This window comes from Geospiza fortis, unplaced genomic scaffold (genome assembly GCF_000277835.1).
Source record: "Geospiza fortis unplaced genomic scaffold, GeoFor_1.0 scaffold1772, whole genome shotgun sequence".
NCBI lineage: Eukaryota > Metazoa > Chordata > Aves > Passeriformes > Thraupidae > Geospiza > Geospiza fortis.
In genome coordinates, this window is record NW_005054570.1 from 137,888 (window position 1) to 157,007 (window position 19,120).

The following is a 19,120-nucleotide window of genomic DNA, read 5'->3' on the forward strand; positions in this document are numbered from 1 at the left end:
GCTGGGACAGAAACTGAGTGCAGAAGTGCCATTCAGCAGTGTGTAGCAGCATTATTGCGTGTTAGGGGTGTGGGCTGTCCATGTGCATTACGTGCTGCATGTGCAGGGCTGCAGTTCAGACTTAGTTGTCATTGGCACACCCATCTTGGCTGTGCATTTTGGGCAGTGAGTCAGACAGAGGCTGGCATCATACTCAACTTCCAGGGGAGGCAATTCCAGCATTCAGGTGGTCCTTTCTCCACCAATTTTCACTGAGATGTTTCTGTGCAATTTCTGCTATTTGGCATTTGCCTGTAAAGTCCTGTCCCTGTACAAAAGGCAGGAAATCCAAGGTTTGTCATGAACAGAGCCTTTGATATGTTTGTGGCTATCCTGAGAGAAGAATAATTTAAAAAGATAATTTAGCAATCTGTAGATTGCTTAGATAATTTAGATTGCTGTAGATAATTTAGCAATCTCTAGCAATCTGTAGATACAATACTCAAAGCAAGCAACTGCTAGTTGGCAGCTGGGGCTTGAGGCTTATTTCCATGTCTTTGTGGGATTCAACTATAGAAGTTTGGGTTTTTTCCTTCCCAATATATGACATTCCTATATAGAATAGGGCAGAATGCAGAAGTATTCACATTTTATACATGTAATAATATGAGTCCTAATTGTCATTGTGAATTATATTTTAAGTGTGTTTTCCCCAGTGCCTGACTAAAGTTGAGCATAAATCTTTTTAGCCCTCTGAATTTGTATTCATGTCAGTTTTATTCAGTGCAATTTTGGTTGACTTTGCCTTGCTTTAGATTGCAGATCATGCCCAACAGTGGAAGAGTGGATTTTGAAATTTTTTTACGTGTCAGATTTCCCTGTATCCAATTTTATCAAAAAAGCTGTCACCAGCTTCTTCTGAAACCAGCAAACCTTTTTCTTTCTAATTACATTTTTACCATATGTTCATCCAGATGGCATATACCAAACATTTTCTAGGGTGTTATAAAATGACCTGACTTTGAAGGATTTAACTGTTGAAGAAGCTTTAAAAATAAAAAATTGACACTGGGGCAAAAAAAGTAGTCCTAGAAAGAAACAAAAACATCTGATAAATAGCCCCACTTGCATTTTGTGGCTATGATACTGAATTCTTGGTATATACACCTGCACAAAAACCAGTGAAAATAGAGGGAACGTTTTCTTGAAGTGTTAAAAGTTGACTCCTTCTTTAACCACCGAAAATAAAATTTTTGTCTGTTGAATATATCTAAAAAACTTCTAGAGCTTTGAGTGATTCTCTGGTTTCCTGCAAAATGGAGCAAAAAAGAGTTTGTCAAGGCACCAGATTCTCTGTAGGAGCAGCAGTTTTACTGAGCAATGTAATAACTACTTGTGCACTTTTTTCTTGAAATATCATTTTCAAGTAAAAGGCAGCTGATGCATGGTTTTGACACTTGTGTCCTAGTTCTTAATAATTCTTGGGGGATTTCTTAGAGAAAATAAATTAACTTGGGATATACTGAGAGGTTCCAGGAAGAAAGGAAGGAAGGAAATTATTTTTCATATTTAGCTACTAGTTAAGCTAAATTAACGAAGACGAGTTTTTCATTTTCTGGAGGTTTGCATACTTCTTCATCTCTATGGCAGTTCTCTTTGAACTGTCATTGTTATTTTGGTTGTCTTTCCAGATTATCAAGCAGGAAAATATAGAATACCCTCATGTTGTTATCAGTTTCCATAAATCTGTCTCAAGCCATTTTACTTAGTGTTAATTCCTGAAGAACAGTGATTGAATGAGAATTAAATCTACTTCTTTCTGTTGCTACAATAGCTTTTCCCACTCCTAGGAAATTCTGAGTGCAGAGCCCAAGACTCTGAGTATCACAGAGTTCAAAGAGTATGAAGAGGTTATTTTGGGGCAGGATGGGCAGAGACTCATGGCAGGGACTCAGATAATTGTAAATGAAAGTTTGTTCAGTGTCCTTAACTTGCACAGATCTTGTTGAAAATCACAACTGCAATCAACAAAGAAGATCCTCCACCTCCTCCAAATTAATGAGACAGGATTCTAACAGTGCTCAACAATTTGAAGTGGTTTTGTTATTTCTGAATTCAACCTTTGGTAAAAAGTCCTCATCTCCATCCTCCTTGCCCACTTCCACTCATCAGTCTGTGAGTGATTTGACATTTCCACAGACTCTCCTCTGTTATTGACCAAGTTTACACCTGCTGTGTCTCAAGTGAAAAAGAATCTATTTTGTAGGTAAATCAATATGTATAGCAGAAATACTGTAACTATTTAAAAGTGAAGGATTAAATACCCCAAAATTGCAAGCTGGTGTTAACCTGTGAAGTAATTGAAACAAATTGTAATAGGAGAATATGAAATGAGATACCTGAAAGCAGCATGTCTCCACCCTGTCCAAATATGATGCAAAGCTGATTGATTACAGTTGTTTTAGAGTTTGTGGGTGTGCAGCTGTATTCAACTCAGCTTGAGGTATCGCTTTTTCTGCTTTCTTTTTGGAAGTCTTTGCAGAATGGAGCTAAAGTTGTTCTGGTGCCTTTGTTACTTATTTCTAAATTAATGTTTATCATACTAGGATCGCTGGGTTCTTACCATAGTTTTCAGATTCTTAGAAGAGTTAGAGCTCTAACCATTTTTTGGTGGAAATGAAAACTCCATGTTTTGTCAAAAAAAACCTTCTGACATGTCAGGGAATGACATATCAAAATACAAAGGCTAAAAAGCATTGTACTCAGACACTTTGCTTTTTATTACTATTAAGCATTATTAAATCAAACTCTCTATTGCAGTCTTGGTTCATATATTTCTTGGATTATTCAGCCTCTAATTTAAATAAGGACAATGCTAGGAAGGTTTCCATGGAAAATATTACCAAGTTAATAACTTTGAAGCTAATTATGTGAAGATTCAAAGTGTCAGTCTTAAACTACACCTCTGACTAAGCCAAGCATGAATTTGGACATGCAAATGTTAAGTGAGGCTCCTCATAATGTCCTGGGCTTCTGAATTGTGTTTGCAGGTGCTAGCTGCTGTGATGCAGCTGATCAACGCTCCCCCGGGTGTTTTTCTTCCTAATTTGCTTCTTCCTTTGCTCACTGTAGGCCCCTTTGTGGGTAAGTGTGCACATGAATTTTATGCCACCTGCAATGTCTCTATTCTGCTCTGTGTTGGTGCATGCTCGCTCAGATGCCTTCTCTCTCATTTCCCCTGTTACCTTCTATATTGACTAGAGCAGTTTCCACAGAGAGTTTTTGAGAGTAAGTGCTTATGATTGCACTTCTGCTATGATTTTCCATAGCTGGTAGTTTATCTCTCAGAAGAGCCTACTATATAAAATCTCTGTTCAAGAAATTCTCTAAGAATTTTTCTCCTTCACATGGCAGCAGTCTCCCACTGCTGACAACGTGAGTGCATCAGGGAAATGGCCTTTTGCAAAGCAGGGACTAATCTCAGCTGTTGAAAATGGGAGGAAATAAGTGTCTGTCTTTGAAAGGCAATTTAAGGACAGCTTGAGTTTGTGTACATGGAAAGAACAGTTCATATTTAAAATCTCAGGCTCTTTTTCTCTTTTTCTCCCATTTTTCCTTGAGAAAAGTAAATCTTTAGCTATGATGTAAGAAATGTATATAATTTTTTTTTTCAGGTGTTTGAAGCAAATAGCAAGTTTGTAGTGTTGCAGTTTTTCTTCTAAGATCTTGCAGAGTGTAAAGCACATTTTAGGTAGGGTTCTCCAAAGTGGCTTTTTTGAGTCCAAGCTTATTAGATTCTGGTTTAGAACTCGTAGCATAGTTATTCTGCAGAAGTTAATATTTTTCATAGCTGAGATGGAGATCAAATACCTCCAATTAATGCAAAATTCAAATTAGTCCTGAACTGTGGTATCACAACTGGCATCTCAATAATGAACTAACCACAGGAGGAAGCAGGTTTGTCAATGTACCATCACAAAAAGCTTTGAGCATTCATCTGATCTCTTCTGGGATCACATTTATACATCTTGCTACTCTCTTGAAGTACACCCCCAACGTACTGAATGGCACAAGAATATCTGATGCAGCAAGCTGTGGAAGTGTGAGCTGCAGAGTCTTTTTAGTTGATGTATTCCAAGGTGGATAACCTTAAAAATCAATAGTGTCTGCTGTGCCTCTCAGAATCATGATGGACTGCTCCTCGCTGATCCTCTTGCTTAGGCTTTGAATAACTGATGTTGTGCTGCTGCAGATCCTCAGCACCAGCCAAGGCAAGGGCTGGAGCATCCAGGAGCGGGGCTGCTCCCTTAAGCAAATCTCTGTCTGCTCTTAGAATTTGTTATGTGAAGTGCTGCTGTTTGTTGGGGGATTTGGGGCTGTTTTGAGGTTTTTTCTTTTTAAAACAGATTGTAAAAGTGTTTGAAGACAGAGTAAGTACAATGCAGTAGTACAATGAAAGTAGTTTTCAAAGGCTCAAGCAGTAGTTTCACATTGCTTGTAAATATGGTATTTTCTCTTTAGGACAGAAGGCGCTTTCTGTTTGGACTTGTAGTGCTCTAAAAATGGAAACAGCTATTAGGAAAAAAATATTAAATAGATTATCCTAACTTTGTGGAAAGTTAACTTTGTGGGGCTGTCATCAAAGAGAAGTAAAAAATGCAGAGTTTTGTCTTCTCTATCAAAACAAAGCTCTCAAGTTGAAATAAATAGTGTTTTAGATACCAGTGACACCTCAGAAATTGTCTCATTAGAAAGAAAAAATGTTTGAATATCTAGATGCACAAACCACAAATAGGAATTTATGGAGAGGAGATGCCTGGGAGGTCTTGAAGATAGATTTCTTAAAGGGTCTGTGTATAATTCTCTGGGCTTTCTAACAGTTCATTGGAAAAAGAAAATAGAATGTTATCTAAAATAAACTGACAAAAGCTGGAGGAACAGGAGGAGGAGGAAGATAATCAAGTATCAGATATGATGCTCTAGCTGGTAAAAAACAAGTACTTTCTTTGCTGACCTCACCTTATGCATATATTAAGAGAGCACAGAGATATTCTCTTGCTCTCTTATTTTTTGTAAGGAAGTAGCTTCTGCTGCCTCTGATCATATGCATAAAAAGACAGCATGTTACTCTTAGGCAGACTGAATCTAGTCACAGGGATAGAAAGCTTCTTTGAAGAAAAGCCCTAGAAAAATCCAGTAACAGAAATAGACTACCACTGAGAGTTTACTGAGATTTTGCTGCTCTTCTGTGTATCAGTAATGAAGCAGACCATGGAGAGAAAGTAAATTGATGTCATGCCCAAGGTGTATGTGTTGGGGAAAGATCAGAGAAGTTTTTGTGAGTCATTGATGCTGAAAACAGATCTCTGAATGATACCTTTCTCCTTATGGACTGCCAGTTTGGAGTTCTTCAGGGAATTGTATTCACAGATGGAAAAGGGACAGGTGGTGAGAGCAACAATGCTGGTTGCACGGTATGTCCCTTAACCCTCATGTTAAAACATGTTATATGTAAAATTGTCAAAGATTTCAAGATGTCAAGACTTTCATATTATTAATTACCTATGAGGACACCAATGGATGATACTGCCTAGTGCTGTAGAGATATCTGCCTCTCTGATGTGCATTTCAGAGTTCTCAGGCTGTGCACATGGTTGTTACCTTTCTCAGAGCCTGTGCCCTCTCTGCAGGTGGGGCTGGGACTTGGCTTCCTCCATTTGCCTACTGCATTTATTTACCATGAGCTAGAGTCATTCAGCACTTGCAGACTTACAGTCTCTTGAAAGCAAAAAAAAGTTAACTCTTGGTCAGGCAACTTAAAACAAATATTATCTGAGGTCTCTCAGGACTGCAATAAGTTGATGCCATGAGCTGAAATCTTTGTACTGTGCTGACCAGATATTGCTTGTTGCCTGCAGTGGTAGTTTGGTCTCCTGAAGCACATGAGTTCAATGGATGGTGTCTGGGGTATGGCACTGGAGTGGTCTGTTTGTCTGTCTGATTGGCACTGGGAATTGGTAGCTATGATTCAATGTGGACTCCAGCCATTGGGTGGAAAATGCAAAGTATGTTTTGGTTCTGACTGTGTATAGCATCAGCCAGTGTTTCAGTGTTTATTAATGTTAATTTAAAATCTTTATGCTTTTAAGCTGTTACCTATTTCATGGATATGGGATGTTGGATAGCTTTCATCTTTTCTATTTTCTGCTTGAAAACTCAAGATCTTTCCCTCCAGCCATGAGAATTTTTTCTTCTAGGTACAATAAACAGACTTTGTCATAACATGTAGAAAAAAGCAAACTATTTTAGTAATTCCACATAAATATATTTTCTTGGTTTTTTTTGTTTGTTTGTTTGTTTGTGCCCTGGAAAATTTTAAAGTGATTTCAGGTAGTTTATCCAAATAGCAAATATTGAGCTGTTATGGATGCCTCAGGGAGGGAGAGGATTCAGCTCAGAAACTTGCTTAACATGTTAGATCCCCAAATTAAAATGTGTGTTCTCTTTTTAAAAATTCTGACAGACTCTAATTATTGAGTTTTATGTTATGAGTAGGTCACTACTATTATTTTTCCCTTCCAAAAATTGAAGGATGAAAAATTCAAGCACAGATCACAAAGGCTTTATTACTGGGTTGTTTTTCTTTCATATATGGGATATGATTAAATGTGTGCTGTCAAAAAAAAAAACTCTTTCAAGCCTGATACTATTGATTACTATTTGAGACCTGCCAGCAGCATTATTACTTAATGCATAAGAAAACCTAATAGAAAATTATTAAGTTGGTGCTTTAGTTCCTCTAGTGAGAACGTTTCAGATATTCATCTCATATCGTTGCACAAATTGCTTGGCTCAAGTAGATACCACAAAATCATGTTTTAATGATTTTTTTCCTTTTTCCATCTTTTATTTTTTTTCACAGTCACATGACACAATCAGCCACATTTGAAGACCCTCGAATAGAGAGCTGCCAAATAACCCCTCCAGCCCCTCGGAAAGTGGAAATGAGGAGGGATCCTGTGCTAGGATTTGGGTTTGTGGCTGGTAGTGAAAAGCCAGTTGTTGTACGCTCAGTAACACCAGGTATGTTTTCCCCACCTGACCCCAGAAGAAAACTTTGATTTAGGCTACTAAGATGAAATGCAGCTACAAATTTGAGACCTGTTGAAATATTCAGGCAGGCAAAGTAATCACAAATACTAGATATGATTTTTAGCCTTGTTTTACCCAATGGTTTCCTTCCTTACACTCATTTTTGAACATTACATAAATGTATTGGCAAAAAGCCAGTTTGGAGTTACTGCTCAGAGCCATTACTATTGTTTGCCTGAAAAAAGTTAACCCATTTCATTCAAGGAAAGAAGGTCTTCTCCCTGGTATCTTTACATTGGTTTGCTGTCACCTTCATTACCATTGAATCAGCATTTTCAAGAGGTATGTTGAGTTCTGAACTTAAAGCTTGCATATTTTTCTTTCTCACCATCACCTTCCCAAAGAAAGTTAGTTTTCTGAAAACAGTATCTCTTTCTGAAAAAGAGGATATTACTGCTGGCTTTTTTTTCTTTAATGAATGCATCTGTATAACTATATGGTTAAAAGCCAGGTCAAAAGATATCCCCAGACATCTTACCTGCAGTGAAAATTAGTGAGGATTGTGATCTCTTTGAAGTTATAAGAAACCAGACCTGGGATAATCTGTTTCCCAAATCACAGGCTCCTGCTCTCTATGCTTAAAAGTCCAGCTGTTATGTAAAATTGCAGCCAAGGGCAGGGATTTGACTTTGCTCCTGTTCAATATGTTCTCCAGAACCCCCACAGAGAGCAGAGGAGACAGAGGCAAAATCGACTCTGTGAGGTTCTGATGTCATTTACCAACGTGTGTGCATTGATTACATTTGTATTGCTTTCACATGAAGTGAGCAGTGTAACTAATATTTGAACCAGATCCAGACAGCTCATTTCTCTCAACTTGGCATTATTAATGTAGTTTTATGGAAAAATTTGGAAAATGTGTGTACTCTGCTCTGTTTCAAATGAATAGGAGGAAATATAAGCTCAGGACAACATTCTCCTACATGTATTTGTATCCATTTATGTGGGATATGGAAGTGGAGTAAAGTTTTCAAAGCAAACAGGAAAGGATCAGCATTAGCTCAGTTGTTCAATGACTTTGTTTTGATGCTGAAACATTTTGTTTTTAGACTTCATCTTCATAATGGTAATATTATTTGGTATTTTATGTATCATCATTGCAGAGTGTAAAGACAAAGACCAGAGAGGATATATCTCTCTACACTAGGAACTGTGATGTCACATCAACTTCTGGGCATGTAATTGTGCTGAGAAACAAAGTAATATGTGCATTTTATAAAATACAATGCACTCAATGAGCATTTCAGCAGTGCCAGAATCCAAACCACATAGACATATACATGACTGATTGTCTATTCAGACTAATGCTAAATATTCATGTCTAACTGAAAGTGGCAATGCTTTTGGATGTACCCATGTTCATCAAGTGGTAGGAATCCAGCAGAAAAGAGATTCAAGCAGCTGGAGTAAAAAAACTTTCTGTCTCCAATTGAAGAAAACAGGTTTGTTTTGCCTAGAACAGAAAAATCATAGGAGACACCTGTGAATGACATTCAAATACATGAGTGATGTTTCATAGGAAAGAGGAATAAGATTTTCTCTGGTGTTACTTTGCCTGGGACAGGAAACAATATATTGCAACCAGGAAGATCTGGTATATTTACTATGGGAAAAGGCTTCCTGTTCTTAACAGTAGATAAACAGGATCATTTGTTCACAAGAAATCCTTCTCAGGGTGGTCTTAAAAAATATCAGACAAACATTGATCAAGGATGATTAAAATACAGTTGATTGCACCTTAAAGGGTGCATAAGTCCATGGCTTATGGGTCCTTTTGCCCTTCAGAAAACTAAGCCCTTAGTTTAGGTAGTTAGATACAGGTTTAGAACTTGAGGAACTTCAGTAGAAGCTGCTAAACCATTAGCAGCTTGCAAGATTTTCCTGGTGAGGGAGTACTGGTAACGCCAGAAATAGTGTTAGTGTAAAAATGTCATTAGCTAAAGAAAAACTACACATGTAGTATATGAACAACAGTATCTGTGTGTTTACAATGGTCTGCTAACCTGTACTCTTTTTTTTTTTTCCTTTCTTCATTTGTCTGCAGGTGGCCCCTCTGAAGGAAAGCTTATACCAGGGGATCAGATCATAATGATTAATGATGAGCCAGTCAGCACTGCTCCAAGGGAGAGAGTCATCGACCTTGTCAGGTAGTGGATGTCCTGTCACTTAAACTGCAAACACAGTGACTTATTGCCTTGTGCAGTCATTCAGTAGTACAGCAAGTCCTGCCTTCCCATGGCTGAGAAAAGAGAAAATAATTTTGCTTTAGTTATAATGAAGAATTATGAATTATTTTAGTATTGAAATGAAGTGTCCTCTTAAAATGTCATCTGAGTAGCTGAAAAAGTATAAAAACATTCAGGAGAAGTTCCAAAGCACTTGAGTATCAAAAGAGGAATAGTATTTTCCTGGTATTAATTTTTTTTGTATGGATTGTTGAAAAGATGATTCCTGAAGCATGGAAGCTCCACTCACTGTTGCATTACTGTTTATTTTTCACATGAAGCAAATTAAGTCAGGTTTGTCTTATGTAAAGAATAAAGAAAATGTGGTAGGTCGGGTGATTTTTGAGAGTGAATTAATGCATGTAAATATATAGAGAAGCTCAAAAAGTATTTAGGTGGAATGCAGGTAGGCGAGTGTGTGAAAGAAGCAGGAAGAAAAGACAGAAGTCAGAAAACTAGACAAAAAAAGTGGCTGGGGATAGTACAGGAAAGAAGAACTGTCAGTATTTGTAATGGGATGTAGAAGGAAAGGAAGAACAGTGAGTGCCAAATGGTAAGGATATCGAAAAATATGTATTGCGATTCACATAATAAATTTTGCTTTTGGAGTAATGAGAAATGTTAGTGCATTGCACAGAAAAATGGCAAGTAACTAAAAAACTTAAGAATTAATAACTTAAATTCCAGTAGCCTGGTTGCTGTGCCTGTGCTGGAAATAGCTCAGGAGAACAAAATATGGTGCAAAATTGAACAGCACCCAATTTTGTTTCTGTATTCTTCCCATTGGTGTAAACTCTGAATTGGTGGGTCTTGTTGATTCCTGAGAGATGCTCAGATTTTAATGGTACAGGTACCTCTTCTCAAAAATTACAGCTATCAGTGTTTTCACTGTTACCTGTGTAATTTTGAGAAGTCACATTTGTTTACAGAAATTTGGCCAGGAAGTGCCACAGCAGTTGTATTTCTCCTGCAAACAGCTGCTTGTTTGCTGGGGATTTAGCTGAAAGAAAACTTCCAAAGATGGTGCAGAAATAGTATAAAAATACCAGAAATGCTGAAAACCTTCATCTGTGTTAGGTGGGATTAAACAAAATATATTTTCAGATTTTTTTCAAAAAAAGTGTTAACCTGCAAGTCAGCTAACAAACAAAATTTGCTAAGAGCTTCATGTGATGAGTAGACTCCTTAAACTGAAAGAACTGTCCTGCTTCTAATAAAGTTCTGTCTTGTGCTCTGTGTTGACTACTGGTATAAGCCTCAAAAATTGGTCTTATACTAATTTCTGAGGTCTTTGTTTCTCAATAAAGCAGTAATATTGTCTTCATTCTTTCCCTGATTCTTTGATATTAAGCAAAGTTAGGTTCTCTATCTCATTTTCTGCTTCTAGCAATATGTAGTAATAACAGCAAGGAAAACAGACTGATTAGACCTGAGACAAACTGAATTTATTGTATAGTTGATTCTCTGTCTGCCTTCAAATGAGATACTCAATTAGAATGTCACCCTTCCCAATTACGTTGACTACATAAGTAATGTTAAATTAAGTGTTGTTTCGTCCCAGGGAAAGCTTTAGGTGATGCTTTTCTTACACTGTAATTCTACCTCTGCTTTCAAAACGTGTCTGCTGTTGGGATTTTGACAGAGATTCATTCTTTGATGAAATTTGGAGTGAAATATATTTGGGTTGCGTGTTACAGCATTTGAAAATAAGAACTTTCTTTCGTGCCAGTGGACATGCCTGGAATGACTAGACACTGTCAATGAGCAGTCCTGACACCACAGCAATTCTTTACAGCAATGAAATAGTGAATCTCTTCTGTATAATTGAAGGTTTTCATATGGACTAGATACATTTACAACTTTTCAATGCATCTGCATTTTTCAATGTGTGTGGGAGAAGTTTTGAAATCTTGTTTTCCTGCAGGTAGCAGCATCTCAGTGGTTGGCAGTGAGGGTGTTTTAAATGCATGGGTTACCCAATGGGCATTATCACAAAAGCATAGGAGAACTGAGAGGAGACTTCTGGAGGTCATCCAGTCTAACCTCTTGCTCCAGGCCAGGTAGTGTCAAAGTTAGATGTGGCTGCTCAGCACTTGCCTAATCAAGTCTTTAATATCTCCAAATATGGCAATTTCACAACCACACTGGGTAGGTGTTTCAGTTCCTAACCAGCAGCCTTTCAAAAAAACATGAGCCAACTTCTTTATGAGCTTTAGATGCATCCCATCTAGGCCCATGGACTTGTGAATGTCACTCTTACCTAAGCAATCCCTAATTCAGCCTTTGTCTGCCTTTGTTCCCCAAATTCTGTCACTGAGCTCAGGGACCAGGATAGCAGACCTTGCCAATAAAGGCCAAAGCCAAGAAAGCATCAAACATCTGAGCTTGTTCAGTATCCTTCATCAGGCTACCCACTCAATTTAGCAGTAAGTTTTTACTTCCCTTGGCTTTCACTGCTATTGTGGTTGTAGAGACCCTTCTTTTATCCTTCATCCATCCTGGATAAGTTTCAGTGCTTAGCTTTGCAAACCCCATCCCTGCCTGGCCAGGTACATCTTCTCTGTTTCTCCTGGGTAACATGTCTCCATTTCCATTTCTGATCTCTTTCCATTTTGCACTGGGTCTTGTTCAGGCTTTCCCTGTGGAGCCACACTGGTGTCCTGCTTCCTTGCAGATTGGAATAGACCACCCTGGAACCTGGAGGGGGCTCTCTGTGAAGGTCACCCAGCTCTACTGGGCTCTGGCCTTTCAGAGCCGCATCCCAAAAGACCCTGCTCTGCAGTGCCCTGAACAAGCTGCACTCTGATTTTAGACTGGACTCCTCTTCCTCTTTTTCCTCAGGATCTTAAACTGTACTATCTTGTGGTCACTGCAGCACATTAATGAGAAATTGATATTCCAAGACTATTTTTTTTCCTGTGGTCTCTTGCTGATTGGGTATAACAAGGTATATTTTACATTCGTGTGAAATTCAGTGGCTATTTTTATGCAGCTTTCCCTCAAAGCTTTTTGTAAAGTCAACAAACAATTTGTCATTATAACTGCAGAGAGTGTGGAAAAAATTAATCTACTTTCAAAATACTGATATAAAGATCATAGCATGTCAAATAGAGAAAACACAAATTGCGTAAGAAAAGAAAAAGGCAGATTTCACAACCAGGTGAGCATCAAACTTCACCAGGATTAGGGAAGCCCAAAACTTCCAAGCAAAATACACATAAATGCTAGATGTTAAGTCAAACTTTAATGTTAAAGAGAGTTTTTAATGAAACACAATATCTGTTTTCCAATAAAACATTGTCAGAAGATTAACTTGTGAAAAGAGTTATGAGCTTGAAGAAAAAGAAAAGGATGACGCAATTTCTGCTTTCTTAAAAAAAGTCTGTAATTGAAAAAAATTAAAAACTTTCAAAAACCATTTTTTTAAATTTAAAAAATTCAAAATTCCACCAGAAAGGATAACTGAAAAATGTCAGTTAAATATTTTTTTTTGTTAGGAAAATGCATATCCCTAACTAATAAATTAGCTTTATTTCTAAATTGCCCACAAAATAAATGAGAGTAATTTCTTTTAGATAATTTTTTTTCAGCCCTTTTCCTATCAGCTCCAAATTCATTGTCTAACTGTTACTCCTACAGGATAAGAAACAGATAGACTAGTTTTTCAGGAAAGTCCCTTTTTTATAATGGTTTTACTACAACAAATTCAAGAAGTTAAAGGCAATGCATAACACAGAAATTTTCCTATTGGCTTTTTATTACATTGTAATATTTTAATTATGGGTGGGCTTTTTAAGCATTCATTACTGAAAATAATCTTCCTTAAGCAGAAAACTGTTATAGCCACTTCTGCTGACTCCAGGGGCTACTGAGCGGGAACCTGATGAGAGATTTTGTTTTGTTTTTTAAGAATGAGCGACACTCTTGTATCCTAGGAAGTCTTAGGTCTAGAGATTATCAGGGATATTCATTATAAATATCCCCTGTAGGTCATTCTGATCCATTGAATTATTTTGGCTCTGGCAACACTTAATTAGTGTTCAAGTTGTCCTTTGAAAGCCAGGGTTGCAGAAATATGAATCAAGTATGGTTTGCAGACAAAATCCATTTGGATTCATTATTTCTGGGTGCTGTTCAATGGCTTTTGCTCCGTATTTTGTTCTCCTGGGCTATTTCCAGCACAAACTCAGAAGTCATGTTTATGGTTTCCCTTGCAAAGAGAGGTCAGTTTTATGAAAGTCACTTGAGGCTGTGGTCAAGATGAATTCCATTCAAGACAGACAGTTACAGAACTTCAAAAAAGAGGAAGAAACAAGATCACTTTTCTAAATGTAAGCTTCAAGTCAAGACAAGTAGCAAGCGAACAGAATACAAAGGATGTATCTGAAGTGCAGTCAGTTCAAAATTTATCAGGAGCTATTTATGTTGGGTTTATTTTGCTGCTGATATGGATTCTGTGAGTTACAGCTTTTCACACATACTTAACAATAAGTATTTTGAGATAACATTGAAGTCATGGCACAATGGAGCAATTTTTTCTTTATATGACAGTGAGCAACAATGCAACACTGACATATTAGAAGGTATTTTAGTGTACCGTATCAATTAATTGGTTGCTCAGAAGTTCATGTATTTCATTATCATTGGATAATGTTACATTTTTATCTGTTTAAGAATCAGCTTAACCAACCCTTTTTTTTGAAACAAAGAAAAACATCTGACTAGTAATTTGCCTTATTAGCTGTTCATAGGCAACTCCTATATCATGAATAACTTGTTTTTCTTAGATTGCACTCAGTAGGCATTAGTCTACAAGGATCACAACTTATGTAAACTGTCTTTTTATTTAGCAAGGTATTTTGCTGAAATTTTAAGTGACACACAAGTGTACTACTTACTCCATAAACCAAACAGTGAGTAGTGGCATGGCAGTGGTACTTTGTTCACACTTTAATTAAAATAGTTATCCAGGCTGCCATCCAGGAGAAATTGGCATCTGAGGAGGGTAATCCATCTAAAATACTTGTTTTGGAAAAGCTATCCTGTTGCAGAAAGCTTTATTGACTAAACAAGAAGAACAGAAAAGTATTTTTAAGTAGAAACCTGACTTCTAGGTTGCTAAATTAGGCTAGATTAGTCCATTCCTTGCAACTGTAACAGCAGTAAATCAGTATTTGATATCCTCTGGAATTCCACTAAAAATACCTATATTGCAAAGCGAGAAATGAAAAAGGTGAAATTCATTAAGGGCTTTTATTTCTTGTTGGCTCTATTTTCTATTTAAGAGAAATGACTCAAAAACGTCTCTGAAATAACTCTTTCTTTGGCATGTTAATGTCACAGCAAGTTTTCATCAAGAGGATCTAGAGGATTCTTTCAATTCTGCAGTAGAAGTTATGGTTTAATGGTGTATTGCCATAAGACTGGAGAGAAGGAACCCTCCAGGATTTTAGGCTGCATGTTGCATTTTAAGTGCTAACATGAATTTAATCAATACTGACTTTCCTCACCATCATTGCGAAATGAATGAGGATTCTGTCACTCCCATTTGACTCTGTGAATGTCAGGGAACCACTTTTCCTACTCTGCATCCTCAAAGCTAAATGCAAGTGTAAAAGGGAGCTCAGTGACAGTGCCTGTCATCAGCATCATCTTACAGCAGCTGAAAATGCCTCTTTTCAAATGTTCCTGGATGTAGTTTAGACAGTTTCTTATACTGGATGAAGTAATTTTGGTGGACTTTCTATTAAAGATATTCTTTCTTCATCAGCATCATAGAGAAAAAATCAAGCATATTAAGCTATTATCTATGATACTGCTTAGCAACCGTGAACCTTGAAAACTGCTTTTTCTGAAAAACCAGTCATGCAGACGTTTTAATTTGAAGGTACTCTCAGTTCAGTAAATGAATCTGGAGGCTGTAACCACTTTGTGTCAGGCCCTGATTGATGAATTGCTAGTGTTTTAGGTTTTAGACACATCATGGTGAACAAAGGGACAAAATGTTGGACCAAGTGATCTGTCAGAGTTTTACAAGTGCCATCAATGGAGATAAGCTTTCTGCCAGGGCATTTAATTAGCTACATCTGATCAGCTAGCCCATGCAAGGAGCTCAGAGTCAGGATACTAGAAGTCAGTTCCTCTCTGTCTTGAGGGGTATTGTTAGATATGTATCTTCTATCTCTTGAGGTGTTTCTGCAACATAATACAGAGATAACTGGATCATACTTCAAAATGGCTCTGAATCTGTGAGAGCACACATTTAATATTATCTCTTTTATCTTCTTTTCTGGGCTGTTGTGGTGCTTCTTGTTCTTGAGCTAATACATTGAAGGCTAATTCAGGTTTCTCCAGATTTTAATTACTAATCTGCAATAACATTTCAGAAATGCCTGCCCACCTTTTCAAAGGCCTGTAAGAGCTGCAAGCTGTACAGAGATATTACTTGTTATTGTTAAAATCAATGCCAACTATGGACGTTGTTCTCTTTTAAATCCATCATATCTCTCAAAGAATGCAGTGTCATATCCTTGCTTATTCTTGGGAGAAAGTTGACTGACATGGTTTAGAAAGGTTTGGCCTTGATAATTCAGATGCTGTGAGTGCCGAGATCTTAATTTGTTGCGTACACTTAATTTTCTTTTTGTGTTAACCATGCTGAATGGCCCTCAGAGTCAGCAAGTGTAGGCCCCTTTTTGAAATTTCAAGGCTGATGTGTCATCTGTTTGAAATGTTGTGTTATCATCTCACTCTATTCTCTAGAAAAAGGAGTCAGCCGTGATGAATTTCAGGTCAGCTGTTCCTTAACAAGTTGCTTTATGGAACACAAGGGCATGAATGGAGATGTGGAACAGCTGTGCCCAAAACACAAGTAACTGTACTGATTGATTCTTCAGATGTGAACCAGCAAATGTTGCTCTCATTAGCTTGTTCTGATGAGCTTATTGCTTCTCATCCAACTAAATAAAAGTGTTGGCTTGTCCAAATGGAAGATTTGCTCTAAAGCCAGATGCACTGATGTGAATCAGTGATGTTTCAGAGTAGTTGTTTCCATGTAAAGTCATTCAAATGAACACCCAGATTTGAGTTTATTATGAATCAATGCTTCCATGTGATGAATTACCTTTATATTGCATGCTCTGCAACAGATGTTTATCCTTCTTTGTACTGTTTTTGCAAGCCTCATGCATCAAAGGATTACATCCAGTTGGAATATGGAGCAGGAGGTAGCTAAAAATCTCCCATCCTGTGTTTGGGGTAGGGAGGGTTGGAGAGTAGGTGTCAAACTACTGCAATTGCAAGGTTTCTCTTTCCCAGCTGCATTATATGTCTCTTTTGAAGTGGCATTTCCAAATCCTCAAAGACAATGTTGGGCAAGCCAGCCCTTTACATTGTGCTGTTTGTACTTGAATGTTCTGTGGATGCCTTCAAGACATTACAACAGGACAGTGACACTTACACAGGTTTATTCACTATGAAATTTAATCAGCAGAAAGTAGAAGTCAGGGAGAAACACAAGCCAGAGACAGTTTCAGGAGCTGTTTGGGAAACACCAGACTCTGCAAAACAGTTTCTGGGACTGGGGAAGCAGTATAGGCTGACAGGAGAGATTGTGCCATGCACCTGGGGCTGCCAGCATGGCGTGGCTGTGAAGTAGGAAGATGACAGAGATGCCTTCACCACTGCATGCACAGAACTCACAAAGTAACTCTGTCCTTACAAAAGTGTCTGTCTGCCCTCACTGGGAAGTTTACAACTCCCTATCCTGCCAGTCAGTTGCTGACTAATTCAGCATATACACATCAGCTAATCAAGCTATTGTAAGGGCAAAACATAGCCATTTCTGAGAAGACATGATGATTGTGGGCCTGTGATGCTTTGGGAAGGCTGTCACAATGTGACTTTTCCCAGTGGTGACATCAGCATTCCCTTTTATCCTGAGCCAGTGCTGGCTGTATGAATCACAGAAATTAACTGGTTTTCATCTGCTATCCAAATAGCTTCAGGATGACAGAGAAGTAGCTCTTCAAAACACTGATATGTAGACTGCATTGTCAATAAAGTGGCTTGTAGTTTCTCTGAATTATACCAAAATGCTGTATTTTGATAGAAAGATGGCAAAGGTGATGTCAAGAGCTGAGAGGCAAACATGACATTTTTATGGTTTTGTAAGTTGACCCTTGGAGACTTCTGTCAGCTACAGGTACGTAGTTTGAAGGAAAGGCATTTGCATCACCTCCTTGTAAGGAATGCTGTTTTGAAGGTGGCAGTTTCACATGCACCAGTGTTCATAGGAGGTAAAAGGCAATTTAAACTGCTGAGAGAGAAGGGTGAAAGGACTGTGACCAATTTGCAATGTCTTGTATATTTCCACTAATTTGAAGTATCTTTAGTCTTTAGTTTTCAGGCTTTTTCCCCTGTCAAGGTGGAAGCAGCACTCTTTGGGGTGGGAAGGACATAAGGAGAGTGACTGTAAATGAGTAAAACTCTACTCAGAGAAAAATGTCATGGAGAGGTGTTGGTACTCCATGATCCACTGCTATAACAGTATAATTTTAATGAATTGCGTAATGGAAGCTGAATCAGGAGTCCCTGAAGATGACAAGATCTTTCTCTAGCTCTGTGGCATGCTGATCCTGTCTCTTCCTGATTCTCAGTGTTAGTTTTTACTTTCACAATTCTATTTATTTTTCAGATGACACTTAAGTCTATAAAGTGAAATAAAATGAAGAATGGTGCTTCTTGAAGCTGGGTGTGTCTGTAAGGTGGCTCCTCAGAACATTAGGGTCCACTTTCAGTGGCTCCTCTACACTTCCATTTCATATTCCTTCTCTCATGGCAATGTTGCCTTTCAATCTGCCAAAAATATCTTAGGGATCTCAGTGCTTGAAACCTATAACCTGTAGTTTGTCTAAGGAGTTGGAAAAGCAAAAAAATAGTAGAAATGAGAAAGTACCTAAGTGAATACATAATAGTTGAACTAGATTGGAAGGGGCAAAGAGACAAAAACAGGCTTGACGTTGTGCCAGGGGAGGTTGAGATTCAATATAAGAATAAAGTTCTTCACCCAAAGAGAGACTGGGCACTGGAACAGGCTCCCCAGGGAAAGCCTGTTCCCTGAAAGGGCCACAGCACTGACCCTGAAAGAATTCAAGAAGTGTTTGGACAACACTTTCAGGCACATGGTGTGATTCTTAGGGTGGTCCTGTGCAGGGCCAGGAACTGGACTTCAGTGCTCCTTGTGGATCATTTCCAACTCAGGAAATTCTATGTTTATATGATTCTCTGAATCCTAGTCTGATAAAACTCTCTGTGACTTCTTTTTGATTGAGAGATGTCTAGATTTAATTGTTTTGTAAAATAATTGGATCTGGCTTTCAGTGCAATTGACTTTGATTTTTTTTCTGACTTCTTTTTTTTGTGTGTATGCAAGGCCTGATTTTTGGGGTTTTTGACGCTTTTTAAAAAATCTGATCAAAAGGCTTAAGACTGTCACTAGCAAGTCCTTTCTCTTTCCTGTTTCCCTCCAATAAGAATAATTTTGTGATTCACAGTCTCTCTTAGCTGTTGATACATTAACGTAGTTGGAATAGAAATGTTGTGGGGACTTCTGTGTTGGTTGATGGACTAGAAAAGTTTGAACACAGAATTAGATAATATTTTTATTTTAGTGGTAGTGCAGCCAACAAGGACTGCCCAAATTGCCAAGAGATTGAGTATCTACTTCTAACTCTACCTGGTATGCCCAATCAGGAGGTTAGTTA

The 19,120-nt window shown here is 37.9% G+C and overlaps 1 protein-coding gene across 1 annotated transcript in view; it reads left to right on the forward strand.

Moving 5' to 3' along the window:
- The window catches only part of FRMPD4 (FERM and PDZ domain containing 4), a gene marked incomplete at its 5' end in the record, with an annotated part of 107,951 nt that overhangs the window by 35,142 nt on the left and 53,689 nt on the right, over nucleotides 1–19,120 (forward strand). The window contains 2 exons of the mRNA XM_005429713.1: nucleotides 6,902–7,062; nucleotides 9,176–9,278. Of these exons, the coding sequence (XP_005429770.1) occupies nucleotides 6,902–7,062; nucleotides 9,176–9,278 (264 nt within the window). The remainder of the gene's footprint in view (nucleotides 1–6,901; nucleotides 7,063–9,175; nucleotides 9,279–19,120) is intronic.